Raw genomic sequence first — 20,353 nt, 5'->3', positions numbered from 1 at the left:
AAGAATCTACAAAAGGTACCTCTTTTTTTTAGAAAAGGAGGATGACCCCTGGCCTCTGCATCTGGGCGCAAACAGCTGTACACGTCACGGTCGCCACTGATACACCTCAGCGCCATGCTGCCAAGTACCACCAGCCGACACAGCTTGAAGCCCTTGGAGGATCTGTCGTGCGTAGCACCTGCCGACCAGGCATGACCAAGCTTAGCACCTGTCGGTCAGGCATGACTTGACATCTCCACCAAAGCTCCGTGCAAGACGAAGCCGCTCCACCTCCTGCCTCTGACTTCTAGCCCTGCTCCACAAAACGACGCTCCCAAGAGAGAAACGACACCGCAGTGCCGCCATCGTCCGGTCTGGAACACCAGATCCTAGGGTTTTCCCCGGAGCAATACGAGTGGGTCGACGGTAGTCACATGACGATGCCTTCATCAAGGTAACGACGTGGAACGCCGCCATCGCCCGCCGTCGGCTCGGTTTTCACCAGCAACTACGTCTCCCCGACTCGCAGCTGGTGCCAGATGACGGATCCCGAGATCCGAACACCCAGCCTCAGGCCGACCACCTCTGGCGGAAGAGATGACCACCACCGCCGGCTGCACCGGTCAGAACAGATCTGATCGAAGGTGCCACCGACGAGACCACCAGGCCCTCCACGCCGCCGTCGCCGATCTGAAGGCAGCCTGCACGCCACCGCAGCCAAGCCGGCCGCCGCCGACCGCAGCCGCCGCCGCCGCCCGAAGGCATGTTTCTACAAAAGGTACCTCTATAAACTAGAAATGTTGAAGCCATTTTTACTTCAAATATAATCCAATCAGTGAAACATTTCGCCTGATCTCATCAAATCAGTCGATCCCTATATTGTAACAAAGTGGTGCATCCCATGCCATATGCTTTATGTTCATGCCAGATCTAAGGTTTGGCTCAAATCTTGAGAAGGGTAATGATCCTATGTAACTGGGTTAATAATGACCCTGAAACTTGTTTGTGAAGAGATTGCACAAGTGATAAGACACAAGGTCACAGACCCTTATTGACTGTGATTTAAATAAACAAATCGTATTACATGAATGCAATATCAGCAAATTGCAGAGTATACCATGTACACGAATGTAGTTCTAAGAATGTATAGAAGCTACGCCGTCACATATACAAATTTTAAACAATTTAAAAGGAGACCTCTTATTTGTGTGAAGACTGAAGACAGAACTAAGCCGCCTGCATGCCATACAAAAGCAATTGAAATTGGGGCTCTGTCAGATTGGAATGAAGTAGGTTCTCTCCACATATGCCGCCTCCTCCCAATTTTCCCACTGCAGTTTCCCCCACCATTCAAATGAGCCACATATCTGCTTCAGTTTCCCATAGTTACGCGTGCAGCTCAGCGGGATGCTTCTCAGATTTGGGCACTCCTCCACCCGAAGGGTCTCAAGGCATGGAAATTCTCTTGGTTTACAAATACTACTCAGCTTCTTGAGTTGCGTCAATGCAATCAATCTCAACTTTGGGAAGTCATTCTGCCCTGTGTCATTCCGTGAAGTTTCTACAATAGCATGATCTTCTTGTTTATCTGAAGCATGACCCTGCACTTTCAGTTGTTCTCCACACTGCTCCTCGTCTTCCCGATCTTCAAAAAATTCGAGCATCCCATCACAATGAGATATGAAAAGCCTCTCAAGAAGACGAAGTCTTCGGACCCATGTGATGTTCAACAACTTGGGGCACTGTGAAATGATCAATTTGCAGATATACTGAAAATTATGGGGCATTGGCGCAACAACGACACTTTGCAACGAGGGAAGAACTGACAGGGTCAGGAACTGCAACTGTGAAGTTGTAAGCTCGGCATCAGCAACGACTGTGTTCAGGTCATAGCATGATTGAACATACAGCTCCTCAAGGTGCTCCATGTGGCCGAGGTCAGAGATTTTGATTGATTGCATATCTGCACAATACTTCAAGTTTAAGCGATGTGTTGACTTTGCCAAAGGACCAGGCATGTTCAATTTCTTTAGCACATCCTCTGCATAAATAGTGATTCCGAGGAAGAGTAGTTGTTCCTTCAGGGAATCCAGATTCAGGTCGTCAACATCACGGATACCATAGCGGCTGCGAAAGAGATTGAGCACTTTCAACTTGTGCAACTTTGAGCAGTTGTTCAAGGTATCTTCAAGTGCAGTAGTCACACTCAGATCCAAATGCCTCAACTCTTTTAGTAACCATAGGCGCTCAGGTAACCTCACAATGTGTGTGTGAGACAAATTCAGATGCTCCAATGCAACCAATGTCTTACAATCTGGAAGTGATGTTATTGCAGTATGAGAAAGATCGAGCACTTTCAAGGTCGCCATAGTTCTAAAAAATCCATTGCTCATCTTGTTCAAATTTGGGTTGTTCTGGATCAACAATGTAGTGACGTTTTTGCACTTCGGCGAGAAAGAAAGCTCTGTAATGTTATTAGACATGATGGAGATCCTGGTAGCTTCTTTCCATTCTCCAGCTGATGGAGCATTATCCAAGGCCATCCCTGGCTGAACAAGAAATTTTGCATCTGACTTGTTGACCAACCAAAACCCCAGTTGCCTAATTGTATGGTGCATTTTTACCTCTGAAGACATTGAGCCACTGACCTGCAACAAGCAAGCTGAAACAAGTCTGCGAATTATCTGATAACCCTTTCCAGAACCATTTAATAGCAAACCTTCAGCTAACCAGTAATCAACAAGTTGCTCTTTACTGATAGAACCATATTCTGGGAAAAGAATACAGTATAGGAAACACTGTTGTTGAGTGGGTATGAGCCTGTCGTAGCTGTATTTCAACCGACCAAACATTTCATCCACACCATCAATATTGTCCATATTGGTAGCAATTGCACCCGCAGCTGATCTCCACTGTCCCTCTTCCAAGCATGCCACAGCAGTCCCAATGACACTGAGTGCAAGTGGCAGGCCTCCACAACTTTGGGCTATTTTCATAGCGTGCTCTCTAGTCTGGGAACCAAGCGATTCAACTGCTACACTAGCCTCCTTGCTCAGCTTGCTCAAGAACAGTTTCCATGAAGCATCGTTACCCAAAATCTGCATCTCAATCAAGCTTCTTTGTGCATTCATCTGGAAGCATATTTCTCGGTAACGTGATGTGAGGATCAGCTTGCTCTGGCTATTGGTATCTGGAGTTGGGATACCAACATCCTCCAGTCGGAATTTCTTCCTCACATCATCAAGCAGGATTACATATCTTTTCCTAGCAAGTGCCTTTACCAAGAATCTGGCTCGTTTGGCAATTGGCTCTTCATCATTCCATGGCAAGTTGAGTCTTTCGGAGATAGTCCGTTGTATCTCCACTGTGTTCAGCGTCTCTGAATTGGACACTTCAATAAAGATAACAACCTGGCACAAGCAAATTAAGGAAAAATGGGAACATGAATTATAGCTAGAAGGTAATGAATAGAAATATAACCTAAAAAGTAGAGATGATGAGATGGCATCAGTGAAGGATGTACCAAAAAAGAGATGCATGTATGTGTCAAAAAACAAATACACAAAAAAGTTAACAATACCAATTTACGCAGCTACATTTTACGCATATTTACTTGGTTTACAAAAATATGCTTAAAAGAGCAACCTTTTAAGGATTTTGTGGGAAACAGCAAAATGACGCACACTAATTGCATCAAATAGCAATGCATTTTTCATGTCCATATCTACTGGCTAATGTTTACCTATAATATTAAATTTCTTATCCCTGTGCAAGAACACCAACATTACTTCAGACTTAACTACTTCAGTGCACTGTGTAGCTGTTCTACAATGAAACTTGTTGTCTTCACTAAAATGCATGGCAGCCAAATTTTCTCTTTGTTGTTTATACATAACATTTCTTTGACTATCATTTCAAATGTAAGCATGGTCACTGAAATAAGTATTCTCTTAAGTTAAATAGCAACATTAATGTACAGATAAATATGCACTCCGAGGGATAAATTGCAGTCTTGGAGAAAGCAGCATGAGAGTAATTTTTCTACACCCAGGCTCGGTGCACCCACGCAAAGAAAACGTAGCAAAACATTTCAAAAAATTCTGAAACTTTATGTGAATGATTATCAACAAATGTTATGAGTGCTTGCAAAGTTTGGTGCTCAAATAACATTCGAGGAGCTCTCTACAAAAAAGGCAAATTCACTGAAAATTAGTCAAAATGTAAGGGCACTGTTTGAGCAGATTTTGTAATTTTATCTTTTTTGTAGAGAGCTCCTCGAATGTTATGTGACCACCAAACTTTGCAAGCCCCCATAACATTTGTTGATGCTCATTCCCACAAAGTTTCAGAATTTTTTTGCTATGTTTTCTTGCGTGGGTGCACCGTGGGTGCACGGAAGGTGGGTGCAGCCACTACTTTCCCAAGCAGCATACCTGATACTGATGGACCTTCTTTTCAAGATCATTGTTGAAAACATGTAGAAGCATCGTCTTGCCAACACCTCCTTGACCCCACACACCAATTATGTTTGAGTAGCCCTTCTCAAACAGATCATGGAGCTGACTCAGCATGGTCTCCAAACCAAACGGCTTGATCTGAGGCATGGATCAACTTGTTAGTACTGATAAATCAAGACAGCTTGTTATTGGTAAATCAAGATTATTTCCAATCCAACCACTGAGGTGAAAATGAAGGCTGAAATTTGCTCATCTCTCTCAATATTAAGACTGAGGCCTTGAATGACAAGTACCTGGGGCTCCCGACTGGCCGCATGCATCTTTCAGATGCAGAGGCCGGGGGTGATCCTCCTTTTCAAAAAAAAACCTGGGGCTCCAGACTGCCCTTGGACTTGATAAAGGTGATAGTTTCCAGTATTTGGTTGATCGTCTAATTCAGAGACTAATGGGATGGAAGGAGAAGTGTTTATCTTCTGGAGGGAAAGAGGTTCTCTTAAAATCAGTTGTGCAAGCTATACCAACTTATGCGATGGTCTTTAAAACTCCTAAAAAATGAACAGGAATCACATATGCGATGTCTCGTTTTGGTGGGGTGATGATACAACCCAGAGGAAGATGCGCTGGTTCGCATGGTCGAAGATGTGTATACCAAAGAAGAAAGGTGGTGTGGGGTTTAGGGTTATTCATTGTTTCAATCTTGCACTATTGGAAAAACAGGCTTGGCGTCTTATTGATAACCCAGATTCACTATGTGTTATTATTCTCAAGGCTAAATATTTCCCTGATGGAGATCTTATGAATGCTACTTTGAAAACGAAACATATTATACTTGGCAGCACATTATGGCAGGAGTGGACACCTTGATATGTGGTCACATATTGAGAATTGGCGACAACGAGAGAGTTAAAATTTGGGAGGATTCATGGATCCCACAATCACCCACGCGAAAGGTGCTAACCGTCTGAGCAGTAATCTTTCTTTGTTAGGTCTGTGATCTCATTGACCCCTCAACAGGAGACTGGGATGTACAATTGGTGAATCAAACATTTTGGCAAGTAGATGCTCAAAGGATTTTTCGTTACATGAAAGGACGAATTTTTTGGCTTGGAGTCATACGAAGATTGGTATTTTTATGGTGCGGTCAGCCTACCATTCGGAGTGGGAGAACTAGTTTGGTCATAGATTGCAGGCTTCTATAGGCCCATCTACACCTACCGATACTTGGGATTCGGTTTGGAGTTTACTCTGGCCATCCAAAATCAAGATCTTCATTTGGAGGGCTTTACATAGTGCTATTCCATGTCGAGATATTCTTGCGGAATGACACATTAAGGTGAAATCACATTGCCCGACATGCAATCTTGGCCTGGACAATGTTAGAAACTTGTTGTTTGAGTGTCCCCTCGTTGGAAATATGCACTAGAGGCAATTTTAAATGTTATTATTTATTTTCAAGTTTATAATTATGTTTATGTTCTGTGCTATAATTGCAATGGTTCTCGAGTCTGCATATCCAAGAGGCTTAAGAGGAAAACTAATATGCATGTGTGGAATCATAATGGTAAAATAGATTCCTAGTCTCGCCTCTAAGACTAGTTCAAGTGCTGCATGATGGTTCTGTTTTCCTAATCATGGGCATAAGTTAGTGTAACAAGGATACCGACAACTTTGAGGACACAGTGTTAGAAGAACACTTGTGTTGAACTGACCCAAATTGAATGTTATACTAAGAGATCCTTTCGTCACAAGCTTATAGTATACAACACAAAAATGTTAAACTATGCATGTTTCCTTAGACTATGATAGTATCAGGTTCATACCGGATGATGCACTTTGTGGGTTCTTCAACCTTAATAGAAACTTACAAATTCATCAAAAAGGTAATGACAAGGGACTAGATAGCTCGAGACTTGGATTTTCTCTTCCGACGATGGAGAGCTATTCTTAGGACCCTCTCGTGTGACGGTATACATCATCGTCTAGCAAGACATAGCGTGATTCAATCACAGGGATGCCAGAACGCGGGAACGAGAAAAGAGAACAAAACTGGTAACGAGGAAACTAGCATAGTGATCAAGTTGTTGTTCACGGGGATGCCGATAAATCTCACCTCGGATTTTGTAAAATATCGCGAAGCAAAAGGAATAACGCACGGTAACTACAGGTTCACTCGATAATAATTCCTGTAGGTATAGGGGTCAATATTTATGTCCATGGTTCCGCTATTGATCGTTGAACGGAAGGAGTTCCGGTCATGTCTATACTTTACCGAACCTATGGTATCATATGCTTAAGGGTCAACGATTTGTCGAGTACTAGATAGGTTAGGAGCTTAAGAGAAAATCATCAGAAAAGTTTCAGAGATGTTGAAAATAGTTTTGAGAGAGAACCGGAAGTGTTTCAGTGAAACGGAAAGCGTTTTGGAGAAAACCAGATAAACCGGGAGACCAAAAAATGTTTCGAAGGGGATAAAAAGTTTATGGGAAGATTGCAGAATTTTTTGGAACCTCCCGGAGACATAGGAGCGCCATGGCCCAGCCACAGTAAGCAAGGCCTATAGGTGGCTAACCCCATGGGCCTTAGAGGCCCATTAGGAGGGCGCCCCCTCCTTGGCGCCCAACCCTAGGTTGGTGCGATAGGGCTGGGGTGTGGGGCCCACCCCTTGTTGCGCCCTCCCTAGGGGGAGGGAGCCCCTCCTCCAACTCTCCTCCCTGCCCCTGCGCCCATATATAGTGAAGGGGACAACCCCTCTATTTGCACAATTCCAGGCGCAAGCTAGGCTGCCCCTCCCCTCTCTCGTTCTCCACCAGAATAGTTCCATCACGCCGCAAGGCTGCTCCACCTCTAGTTCTTCGGCACCGCTAAGTTTTAGATAGTGAATCGCTGCCGAATCAATGTTTACATATGCGTATATATCTACAGAGAGATCGTTCTTTCGATCTTCACTCGAGGGAGAAAATTCTCGCGGTTGGGAGGATGTAAATCCTAGCTGCAGGAATCTGTATCAATGATCTTCACCGACTCTTCTTCTGTTGCAACTCTAGTTGGTAAAGATCCAATCTAATCCGCATCTGCATCTTCATAGTTCTTGGGTTTGATCCGCAAGATGATATTTTTGTTTTCTACTACTATGTTTTTCCCAACACCCATGGCTGTTGAAGTTTGGAAGTTACTAGGGGTGTATGATATTATTAAAAGGGTGTGCCAGGTTGACCTTTCAGGTGCAGTGGTACTTGAGTACGTGCTATGTTTACCGGACCATGACATTCAGGTTCTTGGTTTGCCTAAACTGAGAGAGACGCTTGCCACAATGCCCTGGTACTTGTGGTACGAGCGCATGAAGCTTATTCATGGAAAAGAGACCCAAAGTGCATCACAAATTAGTCTTGTGGTGGGAAGGCTGGCAGCGAACTACATTATATTGCATGTAAGCCAAAGGCCAAGATTTGGTCTGATGGATGGATGAAGCCAAGAGTTGGATACATGAAGTTCAATGTTTATGCTGGTTTTGACTATGATTTGCTTGAAGGAACCGTTGGTGCCATCCTCCGAGTTCACAATGGAAAGTTCATAGCTGCAGCAAACGAAAAAGTTGATATTTGCTTCGACTCCACAACAGAGCATTAGCGGTGAGATTCAGTATGAACCTTGCACGTACGGTTGGTTGTAGCAAGATAGAGATCAATTCGGATAGTGCGGAGGTCATTACAGCTTTGCAAGATGGTAACTCTTCTTCAATAGCTAGCTTTACCTTTGACGACTGTTACTACATGTCACTAGATTTTAATCATATAATTTATGAACATTGTATTAGAGAGAGTAACCAGGTAACTCATGAACTAGCTAGGATAGCTAGATTTGCTCCTTCTAATGTTTCGATGGATTATTGTAAGGAGCCGGTGGTATCCATGATTGTAGATGATGCAACAACCCTTATGAATGAATAAAGGAGGAGATGATTGTAAAAAAGAAGCCTCAACTACAAAAATGCCTTTCTGCTCCCGAGCTCAAATGAGCTTGGTGAACAGTAAAATCGAAAAAAATTCAAAAAAATTCCCTTTTTTTGGGAGAAACACTGAATTTTGTTTTTTTGCCACGCGCTTCTAGGAATGAGATTCCATGAAGAATTTTTGCAAGCTCTTAAAACTTTTGTCAATGTTTCTCACAAAAAAATTAGAACTTTTTGAATTTTGTTTTGATTTTGCTGTTGAGCTCGGGTGCAGAAACTCTGGGTCCCCTCGGTCGTGTCCAGGGAGCTCCTATGCGCCGCATTTTGCGGCGATTTGCGAGCGTGACGCACAGGAGCCGTGCGACTGGGCCGGCCCATTGAGAGGCACCCGCGAATTGTATTTATAGTAGTAAAAATCGCAAAAACAGAAATCAAACCTGTGACGCCCATCTCCTCAACGAGTGGTGCTAGCCACTGGAGCTAATTGCTCCATGTAATTAAAAGTGCATCGGGACCTTATTTAAGACTTAAAGTTGCGGGATATTCCCTGTTGCATGTTATTTTCTGTACATGTATACATTTTTTAAAATTGAACACACTTCGGAAAACATGAAACGAATTTTTGAATAAATGTGAACAAGATTTCAAATTCTGAAAAAAGTTTTTAGAAAACACGAATTTGTTTTGGGACTTCAAACAGATTTTAAAAAAATTGTGAAGATTTTCTAAAAACAAGAACCAATATTTGTGAAGGTGATTCTTTTTCCGTTTCGAACAATTTCTAAAATAGATGAACAAATTTTGAAATTTTATTTTCTTAGTAAAAATGAATAAATGTTGAAATCATGAAGGTTTTTCAAAATAATTAACCAAAATTGAAGTTCCAAACATTTTTAGTCATCTGCGAACAAAATTTGAAGATTTCAACATTATTTAGAAAAGTGAACAACTTTTTGAATGCGAACATTTGCAAATTTGTGAACCAATTTTAAAAGCTCAAACATTTTGTCAAAACATGTACAATTTTTAGGAACCTCAAACATTTTTTCTCAACAAAATCTGAACAAAATAGGAAGTGAGAACATTTATTGAAATTATGAACAGTTTTCTGAAAACAGGATAAAAAATTAGAATTCAAAAAATATTTTTAAACACTTATTAAAATCACGAACATATTTTGAATTTTTAGAACAAATTTTGAAATGGCGAACAATTTTGAAAATCCCAAACAATTTGAAATGGGAACACATTTTGAATCCGTGAACAAAAATGTGAAAAAGAGAACACTTTTTAAAAATTTGTGAACATTTTTTGGAAACAGGAACATTTATTGAAATCCCGGTGTACTAAAAAATGAAAGAAAACATTCTGAACAATTTTTGAAAAACAGAAACTTTTTTTGAAGTACCCAATTTTTTAGAAATGTGAACATTTTTTGAATTTATGAACACTTAGGAAAACACAGCCATTTTTAAAACCATGAACAATTTTTTGAGTTTCTGAACAACTTTTGCAATATTAACTTTTGTAAAAAAGATATTAAACTTGAAAAATAAGAAAACGAATAAAGAAAAAAGAAACAGAAAAGAAAAACAAAAAAACAAAGAAAGAAGAAAAAACAAAATAAAACAGAAAGAACATAAGGTTCCCATTTCATCTTTCTTTCCACCACCCCTTCGTCCAACCTTTCATGTATATGATAATCAATCAGCTCTTACCTTCTCAACCAATTTCACTTTAATTTACATACCAAACATCTAATCAAAATACAAGGTAATTTACGGGCAGAATTTGATGGACATTTATTTACACAATCACATTATTATTGACAGGTAAATCACAAACTAACGTACTAAAATATTTATATCCCGTTGCAACGCACGGGCATTGTTCTAGTAGCATAAAATTACCGCAATTCGCGCTAGGATTCCAAAAAACTACCACTTTACAAAATTTCCAAAAAGCTACCACAAAGTTGGTTGGTTGTTTCAAGAAAAAAATGATTGTATGGTTTAAAATTAAAATTGCTTTTATTTATGACAGGTCGGGCCGCTCCTAAACAAACCGTTTGTTTGACCGTTAACTTACATGTGAGGCCCCTTCCGGCCAAAGGAACTCATTTGGGGCAGAAGGAGGGGTCTTTTCTGCCCCTTAACAGGTTGACGGTGTCTATGTGCGGTGATGGCGGTCGAGGGGTGGTCTTGGATGTCGGGGCGACGACCTTGGTGGTGGGAGCAGCAGTGCTCATGGGCGGAGCTTGCGGCTAGGGTGTTGGCTGGTTACATGGTCGTGAGGGCAGTGTGGTAGCTAATGTGCGACCATCAGTAGTGGCGGTGCAACGAGCGTCTTCGTGGCGTGCTGCACTACGTCCTGCCAAGACAGCGGCGGCGGCGCCTACGGGCGTCGTCTACTTCTTGAAGCCGTCCTCGTGGTTCCTCTTTGTCTTCCACATTGCTCCAGGGGAATTCTTGATCCCTGATCGGGCGGTGGCGGTGCTCCAGTGTCGTGCCTTTCCTGAAGGTGCCGCTTTGGAGTACACGGTTCATCGTGCATGGCTTCAACTCTTCGTAGTGACCCATTCATGATTGAGGACTCCGAAGACATCGAGCGGTGCCCTCTCTTCCTTCTTGTAGATGGCTTGGAGTTGTATGGGAGTAGTGTAGCTGTTCTTAACGCCCATGTTTCTTGCCTTGTGTGTGTTGTTCTATCGAGTTGTATGAGTTTGGTCGTAGTGGGGCGAGAGCCTTTCTCAGTATGTATGGTTTGCTACTAATTATGCCAAAATTAGAAGGGAAGATGAGATTTTTGAGGCGGTGAATATCCACATCTATTGGCCTAGGTTTTCAAAAAAAAAAACTTTACATTGGTACAAGATTTTCTTGAGTCAGACCCTTTTAAATGGATCACGAGTAATATTTTGTTAGTAAAACTAACGGTCAAAGTTAGCCTGTGGATTCCTTGTACACCCAAAAGGAGGTATTCATGGAACCCTTGTGGCCTCAGGCCCAGCGACCCTAACCGCTAATCTCATGTCAACAACTCATACCAGTGTGTGTTCATCCGGCTGCTGTGATCGAGAACAAGTGGGAGGCAGAGAGCTGCGAGGATGGAGGGTCCATGGAATGGACGATAATCTGTTTCAAGTCATGCGCGCGCGCGCGCACACACACTCTCTGCTTGGATCATCAGATGGGGTCGAAATAAGTTTTCTACCCATGGAACCGAGGCATTAGTCATCAACTAATAAGAAGTTTAGTACTCCCTCTGTAAACTAATATAAGAGCGTGTAGATCACTAAAGTAGTAATCTAAACGCTCTTATATTAGTTTATGGAGGGAGTAACTATTGATTATTTTAGGATGGGTTTCGCAGTGTTGTGCAATAAACATTGTGAGCAGATCCCAAGCATATGTATTTAAAAAATATGTAAGCAGCTCCCTGCATAAGGCATATCCATAATTCTACCAGATTATCTTGTGTACTCCCTCCGTTCCTAAATATAAGTCTTTTTAGATATTCTACTACGAACTACATACGGATATATATAGACATATTTTAGTGTGTAGATTCACTCATTTTGCTCTGTATGTAGTCCCTAGTATATAGCAGGGTTGAAAAGAAAATACAAGCTCGATCAATCTCAATTTTGAAACATACCTCTGTTCTTTCTGTTTCAGCAAGCCAATCCATTATATGTGTCATACTAGCTGGTCTGTTTGTTGGATCGTGTTCTATGCACTCAATCCCAATCTCAGCGCACACTCGTATTTGTTCATAATGTTGGTTTCTCTGTGATAGCTCCAACCTATTGTTCCAACTTTCAAGCACCTATGAAATTGCCATATTGTATACGAAATGGATCAGAGACATCTCCTTACGTAAACTAAAGCACATATGTATTCTGTATGCGAACCCCACACCCGATGTTGACACGTAAAGTCATAAACCACATCAATTCAAATTACAACAGATGATGCGCTCTCTCATAGTTTCTCATGTGATCTAGCACCATGAAAATTGCACTTTTAAGTTTGATTAAAAATCTACAGACAAATGGTACACTACTTCTTTAAGATAATAATAACTTATGCGACTCAAGAAAACCTTCTGATCCATTTAAAAGGGTTCGACTCAAGAAAATCTTCATCCCTCCTTGTAGTCTTTTTAGTAGTGATCCATGTTCATACCTTTTTTCTTTGAAAAGTAGCAGGAGCCCAAATAGTCCAAGATGAAAAATATCACCATATATACAGATCTTTTACTTCCAAATGCTTCTTCATAATTTATGTACCATTTTAGTTTCCATCAATTTTCCTTACCAAGAATGCTAATTTTCTTTCCATATCAAGTTCTATTTTTCCTCGATACTGCTTTGTACCATCAGATGTACACTTTCACAAATGATAGTATAATGAAAATTCTAAGAAATTAGGATATGATATCATGCAGTGTTCAAGCCTAAGGTGATTGATCTATTATCGAGTGAGAATTTATCTTGAATGGTGACATATTTGTTCTTACATTCTCAACAGGTTGAGACTCCCTCTTTCCGGTCAATATCTCCATGATTATAACACCAAGACTATACAAGTCAAACTTGCGTGTGATTACATTGGTGTGGAATTCTGGCGCCAAGTATCCACTGCATGAAAACAAATAGACCGATTAGTTGATATAATCATACTTGTAAAAGATAAAGGCTTAGCTTACAATATGTTTTAGATTTCTTACATCGTTCCAATCATTTTTGTAGCAACGGTTCGGGATTGCATTTCCTCAAAGTTCCTCGAGACACCAAAGTCAGTTATTTTTGGTACCATATTATCATCCATCAATATATTTGAAGGTTTCAAGTCGAGGTGCATAATATTTATACTGTGCAGGTAATGTAGTCCCTCACATATCCCCTTGATTATACGATAACATGTTTTCCATTCAATTCCACAAGATCCATCTACATATGAGAGATGAGTTAGGGGGTTTAGTGCCTAACTGAGACATTTCACCTCTTTAATTTATATTGCACCATAGCTTACAACAAGGTAAATAACTTCAAACACATGCACGTGCTACTTGAACCAAGTCACCTTCAATGGAGATGATAAAAGTGAAGAGAAATGTTAGGCGGCACATGATTTTACCTTTTATATGCTTATCGAGACTGCCGTTAGGTAGATATGCAAAGCAGAACAATCTTTCTTGTATATCGGCCATAACAATTTTTCCATTATACCTATCCACCTTCCCTTGTATGTCAACACAATACCCTAGGAACCGTACTATATTTTTATGCTTCACCTTCATGAGAGATTCAACCTCTCGGAGGAATTCTTTCTCATACTTATATGCATCATATAACCTCTTTACGGCGACCACCCCATTCTCAAGCACTCCCTGCAGCCGCGGGATATGCATGGATAAATTTAGCTTTCATTTCATGTAAGTTATATTGAGCAGTAAAGATAAAACAGGGAACGGTCACCATACCATATAAACCACCGCAAAACCACCTCTACCAATTTCGTTCTTATAATAAAAATTGTTAGTGATCTTCTCCAAAAGTGAGAACGGAAGGGCCTTGGGCTCTGCGGCTTCATCAAGTAGCATGCGCTCCAGGTCACTTTGTGTAATACTCCTGCTACTACTAGCTTGCGGATCCATTGATACTCCAGTTATATGTAATGTGAGTTCTTATAACCTAGCTTGAAACAAGATGAAGACAAATTTTATTATGAGAGACTACTATTTCTTGTTAGAGCAGATCAAGAAACCATCATCTTTTTTTTCAAATATATTGAAAAACTTTGACCCCTAACATAAACTTCTAAAATTATTTAGACTGTCTTTTTTTTCCTTGAGGCGTAAAATTATACTCCCTCCGTCCGGAAATACTTGTCATCAAAATGGATAAAAGGTGATGTATCTAGACATATTTTAGTTCTAGATACATCTATTTTTATCCATTTTGATGACAAGTATTTTCGGACGGAGGGAGTATATACTACTCCCTCTGTACCGATATACTTGTAGTTGGCGGACTAGTTTCCCCAGCTACAAGTATTTCGGTACAGAGGTAGTATGAAGGAGTACTAATCTCTACTCCTAATGGACGAGTTGGTGAATCGTCTCCGCGGTTTATTTTCGCTGGGTTTTTTTCGTCTCTCCTCCCACCACCCCCTCCCACCCTGGTCCATCGGTTTATTTTTCTCTCCACTCTTTATTACAACCAGAACTTTCCTAACGTATAACAAATCACGGAACTAACTTCCTTAAATTATGCAAATCAATCGATTCCTTTTATTGGTTCAATTTGTCTTAGGAAACAAATACCAGATTTTCAGGAAACAAATAATACATTTTAATCTAACTTCCTTAAATTATGCAAATCAATCGATTCCTTTTATTGGTTCAATTTGTCTTAGGAAACAAATAACAGATTTTCGGGAAACAAATAATACATTTTAATATAACTTTCCTAACTTATCTAAATCAATCGATTTCTCTTATTAGTGAAATTTGTTTTAGGAAACAAATAACAGACACATCACAACTTTCCTCCCAATAAATAGTTTCTTAACATTTTTTGCAAACTTTCCTAATCAGACACGTCACAAACGGGCAGGTACTGATATCACGTTACCAAACAATAAAACCCCATTTGCATAGAAATCGGTTCAAAAATCCTAACTTTCCTAAATTTTTACCTTTCCTTGATAACAACCAATATTTCCTATGTTTTCCATCGATATTAGCATTTTTTTGAACTGAGATCTCCGGGTTATGATTTTTTTGCGATTCTTTCCAATTGTGACCTCTCCTTCCACTCCGGCTCCTTCTCGTATAAACACCTCCAGCGCAACCAGGTGACACCGCCCCAGACCTCCTGCCTCTCCACACCTTCTCCGCCACCTCCTTCTCGTACTCCATTAACAATCCCTCCGCCACATTTGTCCACGACGGTGTCGAGGGCATGGCGCAGCAGTGTACCAGCGGTAGAGCAGCGCATAGCAGCAGGAAGCAACACGCAGCAGGCGAGTCAAGCGGCCGACAGTGGAGGGCAGAGATGCGGCCGGCGTGGCTGAGGGGGCGGCCGGCAGAAGATGGCCACGACTGGAGGCGGCGCGAGGCAGGGGCGCGACAGCGGGGCGAGCGAAGGGATAGGCGGCAGCAGACGGGGCGAGCGCAGCCAGCGAGAGTGTGGCGCGCGGCCAGGGTGTGTGTCGCGCAGGGCACAGTGGTGCGGTGGCTGCGGCGAGCGCGACGGCAGCGGCGGGCGCGAACGACGCGGTGTAGCACGAGCGTGGGCATGGAGAGGGAGTGGCCCCGCGGGCGCGGAAGAAGAGCGGCAGGCTCGGGCATGGGCGTGCATAGGAGCGGGCATGTGCCACGGGGTCAATCCGAGGAGCTCGGTGGCTACCCCTGCAATGGCCATGGCGGACGGCGGTTCTCGGCCACGGCGAAATACCTAACGAGAGCAAACGAGAGGGGAAACAAGGGAAAGGCAAGAGGAGACCATGGCGGTGTCAATGGCGCCCTAGGGGAAGACATGGGAGCTCGGGACTGCGCGGATCGAACGGCAATGTCGCGGTGGCCCAAGGTTGAGGAAGACGGCAGCGACGTCGATGCGGGGGTGCTGGACTTGATCTCGTTGGCGCAGACGAAGTAGCGAAGGCGTTCGGAGCTCCTCGACAAGCTCCTAGCCCGCAGGGAGGGCAGTGGCCATGTGGACGGGGTCGGTCATGGTGGCCGTGGCGTCTGACTTCGTCCAGATCGACGGGATCGAGCGAGCGAGGAGGAGAAGTGGATCTGGGAGGGGGCGTCGAGGAGCAGTGAGGCCATGGGGGCATGGAAGGCAGGGCGTCACCCTTATCCATTCCCCTTCGATGCCAGCGAGGTGGTCGGGCGGGAGCCTGGCTCTGTAGCGACGCGGCTCGGGAAATAGGAGAAGACGACCGCCCCGGGACTGGACCGCTGAGCCGGTTCGGTGGCAAGGCCCGGGGGGCAGGGCGTATCCCCTTTTACATCGTCCTTTTGGTTTTTCAATGTATTATAATCTGTTTCTCCTTTTTAACACCGTTTTCTATTTATTCTTATCAACTAAATGATCTCTACTCCTAATGTCTCAGTTGGTAGTCTTCGTTCCGGGTTTATTTTCGTCCCACCTCCCGAGTGAGGGAGAGGAGGAGAGAGAGTGAGGAAGAGCGAGGGAGAGGGTGTGTGTGTGAGAATTTGATGGTAAAAAAGGTCGTCAATGTCACTTAATATGTATGAGAATATTTAATGTAATATTAACATAATTAATATTGAACTTTTAAAGTTAATGTGGCCCCGTTGCAACGTACGGGCGTTTTTCTAGTTCTGAATAAGTTGCTGTGAAACAAAGCAAGCAAGCATATATCTCTTCCATGCATAAACCCAACATCAGTATTGCTGTTTGCATGAATAATCCCTGCCAACTAGTAGTACTAGACCGAGAGGTAGGTGTAGCATGTTGGCAGCAAATCGACAGTAAGCATGCCAAAAGCTGAGTTAAACATGGTTAAGCTAGCAGAGGTTCGATAAAAAGATGTTAATCAGTAACTAATTACCTGGAAATGCAAGGCCTGCAGCTAGCTCCTGCGTGAGTAGTGAATTATTTCAGATGTTGCATGCTTACTCTTGTGAAGCTACGGACTCTTGTGAAGCTACGGGGCATATGGAGGAGAGTTGAGGAGGGGATGTGGATGGGATATCGTACCAGCAGAGAGGTGGTCGCCGGGCCGGTGTGGCTATCCAAGAATGGAAAGATGTGATGAAGCAAACCAGCCGCTGCTCAACGAAGCAAGCAAATCATCGGCCGCCGCCTCCTATCCTCTCTGCGCTCCGGCGAGCACCCCGCCGTGCCCTCCCTGATCTGGTGTGGATGGAGAGCAGGGCAGGAGGTAGGTAGGAGCGTTTGACTCGGCTCAGGAGGATAGAGAGCCAGAGAACGTGGGCGCATTTATTCATTGCGTGGGTCCCATCACCATTTCCCGAAGTACTTCTTCTCATCCACTGGCAGCCTGAAGTTGGACTGGGCACGCTTTCTGAAGTCTGAACACTACGATTAGTCAGACACGGCAGCCGGCCGGGATTACTTATCACTTAATTGACAGAAATAAATGTGTCTAGAACTAAAAATATCTCTAGATACAACCATCTTTGCAACAAGTAACTCAGGGTAGAGGGAGTAATAATTAAGCATGCATCTTGTGGAGTAGTATGATTTTTCAGCAGTGGTGATGTTGCCAACCAAAAAAAAAAGGCTTCACACGCGCGTACGAACAGACGATAAGAACATCTTCAATAGATGATGTAAAACAGATCGAGTCCACTTTTAACATCATGAAGAGCAAAAAACGACACTCTCATAATGATGTACTCCTTCCGTTCTTAAAAATACTCCCTCCGTTCTAAAATACTTGACTTCCATTTGTCCAAAAATTGATGTACCTATATACTAAAACATGTCTAGATACATCTATATTTTGACAAATGAAAGGCATGTATTATGGAACGGAGGGAGTAAGTCTTTGTAGAGATTCCATTATAGACTACATACGGAGCAAAATGAGTGAATCTATATGTTAAAATGCATCTATATACATCTGTATGTGGTCCATAGTGAAATCTCTACAAAGACTTATATATAGGAACGGAGGGAGTAGATGCAAATATTTTTATTACAGCTTTGCTCTAGATGTAAATAGGGCATTTGCATCACTTGATGCTCTAGAGCATATTTTACATCACCAGGGGACCACGCGTCTGAAGCAAATTTTGCATAGTGAAGTGTTATTTTTACATCACCAAGTGTCCAAGTGTTCCAACTGATAATGTAAAATAGGGCACTCACAAGAACACAAACCGTGATTTATTTTGCAACACATTTTTTACATCATCGGTTAGAGTTGAAGATTTTTGGTGATAAAAAAAAAATCTCTTTTTAGTGACGTACATATTTTACTCCAACCATAATTTAGTGATGATCTACTGGAGATGCTGGAAGTAGGTACCGCGTATCCCTTCTCAAGTTGCTGTCGTAATGTATTCCATCTTCATTACTAGCTAGGTACTGAGTACGTCCCTCCAGTCTTCTCTCACGACTTGGTCTTGCAAGTGGTCTGCCTAAAACTCCTTAACAATATCTAAAACTGCTGACGAATGATTGTCTGACCTGGCTCTATCATGGGCCAATAGCTCCTGTGCCACACATTTGAGGTGAATTGGCAAAAGTGCGATGTTGTTCGAGCGAATGGCTGTGGTGCGACAATTTTGAGCAGGTAAATAGCCCACGTACGACATGGCTGTTAAACTCAACTGATGCCCTCGTTAGCTGTTGGGGGCTGGACTCACCACTTATCCACGTAAGCGCGGGACCCACCACTTGTCTATTCGCGGGACCCACCTCCTCGCAGATAGAAGAGACGAGCGCCCGTGCCCGTTCGCCTGCCGCCGCCCATTCATCCCCTTTCCCCAATCTTTCTCTTCTCCGGCGACCTAGCGCAAATGTCTACCTCCTCCGCCACGCACTCAAAATGGCGACAGTATGGACCAGTGCTGCTCACAAGGTGCCCTAACTGCCCACGCCCAGACCCTCTTAAACGGTTGGTCACTAAGAGGGATGACAATGACAATCTTGGGCGGGAATTTGTGAAATGCTTGAGCAAACCAATGGCAGGAAGGGATGGCAAGGTTAGATCTCAGTTCTTAGCCCGTTCTTTCGCTGTCTTTTGCTCTGATTTCTCCATATTTTATTTTTTCTCCTCGAATTTGGGATTTAGGGTTCATGTTGTTCTTTTCAGATCTTGAAGAAATGTTACCATTTCGAGTGGATTGATGAATATGTTGATAGGATTCAGTTTGAGGGCTACGTTGATTCGAGCGTGGCCGCAACCTGGGAGCTCAATTTGGGCGGGGTGCCGCCGATTGCTGTGGAGAATACGGGGAGCTCGGGCGGAGGGGCGGGCAGAGTCGTGCCAATGGTGATGTGTGCGCGCAATGCTGAACTGCATGCGGAGTCCGAACTGACCGAGGAACTGAAGAAGATCAAGAAACATCTAATGCAGATGATCGATTTGCAGAAGCAAGCAAATATCATGGCAGGGGGGTTCTATTGTTGTATCATTGCTCTGTTTTTGTTTTATTTGTTGTTCATCCGTCATTAGAATGGGCATTTAGGCCTGTCAGGGTAGAGGATGTGATCTGTGCGCCATGCCAAGTTATGTATCTGAATTGAAGCAGCAATTTGGAACACAAATTATTCAGTGTTCATGCATGCTCTGTTTCCTCTGTTTTTGTTCTTCAGTTAACACAGTACATACCCAAATTCAGTTTCTAGTAAAAACAAAATTGGGCTGCCGAATAGATGTTGGGCCGTGACCAGCCCACCCGCGTAGGGGCACCAGCCCACCTCTAACTTCGGCAAATAGAATGGGGCCCAATAAAATGTTACTTGTTTTTATTTTGGCCTTTTTCTTGCACTAAATTTTGTGATGGATTATTTTTTGATGCACTAAAACTAAATGTTAATTGTTTTTATGCATGTCTACGGTTCCATGAACTAAATGAGTTGATGCTTGCATGAAGTGCCCGAAGTAAATTAGTTTGCATTTCCTAGTTGCACCCATGTCCATAGTGGGTTTGCATGGGGCTCCTAGTTGCATGTCCATGGTTTGGCCAATATTTTGAAGATGGTGTGTGTGGTGATTGTGGTGTAGAAACCCGGGCCCGTAGCAACCATAGCAATACACGAATAATAAGCAAAAACAACCCATAGCAATCCACAAATAATAGCACGAAACACACAATATATATAGTAGCATAACGATTATATAGAAGTATAACGATTGCAATCCATAGTTCCATGATAGCCTTACAACTTAAAGTACTAATAAAACTTAATAATAGTAGAATAACGATTACAACTTAAAAAAACTAATACGACAGA

The 20,353-nt window shown here is 42.7% G+C and overlaps 1 protein-coding gene across 4 annotated transcripts; it reads right to left on the bottom strand.

Moving 5' to 3' along the window:
- Positions 1-1,040: 1,040 nt before the first annotated feature.
- On the bottom strand, positions 1,041-17,405 carry LOC123054009 (disease resistance protein RPS2). Of its 4 annotated transcripts, none has more exons than XM_044477650.1 (9): positions 17,123-17,405; positions 16,974-17,001; positions 13,873-14,087; positions 13,527-13,779; positions 13,117-13,339; positions 12,907-13,027; positions 12,043-12,213; positions 4,413-4,574; positions 1,041-3,389 (listed from the first exon to the last, which is right to left on the bottom strand). In XM_044477650.1, exons 3-9 carry the CDS (start codon positions 14,044-14,046, stop codon positions 1,254-1,256), a joined length of 3,240 nt encoding a protein of 1,079 aa, XP_044333585.1. In that variant the 5' UTR covers positions 14,047-14,087; positions 16,974-17,001; positions 17,123-17,405; the 3' UTR covers positions 1,041-1,253. The 4 variants fall into 4 exon arrangements, with proteins under 4 accessions (XP_044333585.1, XP_044333583.1, XP_044333584.1 ...); XM_044477648.1 differs by having other exon boundaries at positions 13,873-14,083; XM_044477649.1 differs by lacking the exon at positions 16,974-17,001 and having other exon boundaries at positions 13,873-14,083; positions 17,123-17,372.
- Positions 17,406-20,353: the final 2,948 nt, after the last annotated feature.

The sequence above is a fragment of the Triticum aestivum genome, chromosome 2D (assembly GCF_018294505.1).
Source record: "Triticum aestivum cultivar Chinese Spring chromosome 2D, IWGSC CS RefSeq v2.1, whole genome shotgun sequence".
In the NCBI taxonomy this organism is placed as follows: Eukaryota; Viridiplantae; Streptophyta; class Magnoliopsida; order Poales; family Poaceae; genus Triticum; species Triticum aestivum.
The sequence above is the reverse complement of the archived record's forward strand: the minus strand, read 5'-3'. Positions and strand labels throughout refer to the sequence as shown.

What these genes read in the sequence shown, in the direction of transcription:
- LOC123054009 (XM_044477650.1), bottom strand. Translation starts at nt 14,046, where the DNA reads ATGGATCCGCAAGCTAGTAGTAGCAGGAGTATTACACAAAGTGACCTG. An exon ending in AGTCTCAACCTGTTGAGAAT is followed by an intron (nt 12,214 to 12,906) that starts GTAAGAACAAAT and finishes GCAATTTCATAG; the next exon opens with GTGCTTGAAAGTTGGAACAA. An exon ending in AGAAGGTCCATCAGTATCAG is followed by an intron (nt 3,390 to 4,412) that starts GTATGCTGCTTG and finishes TGCTTGTGCCAG; the next exon opens with GTTGTTATCTTTATTGAAGT.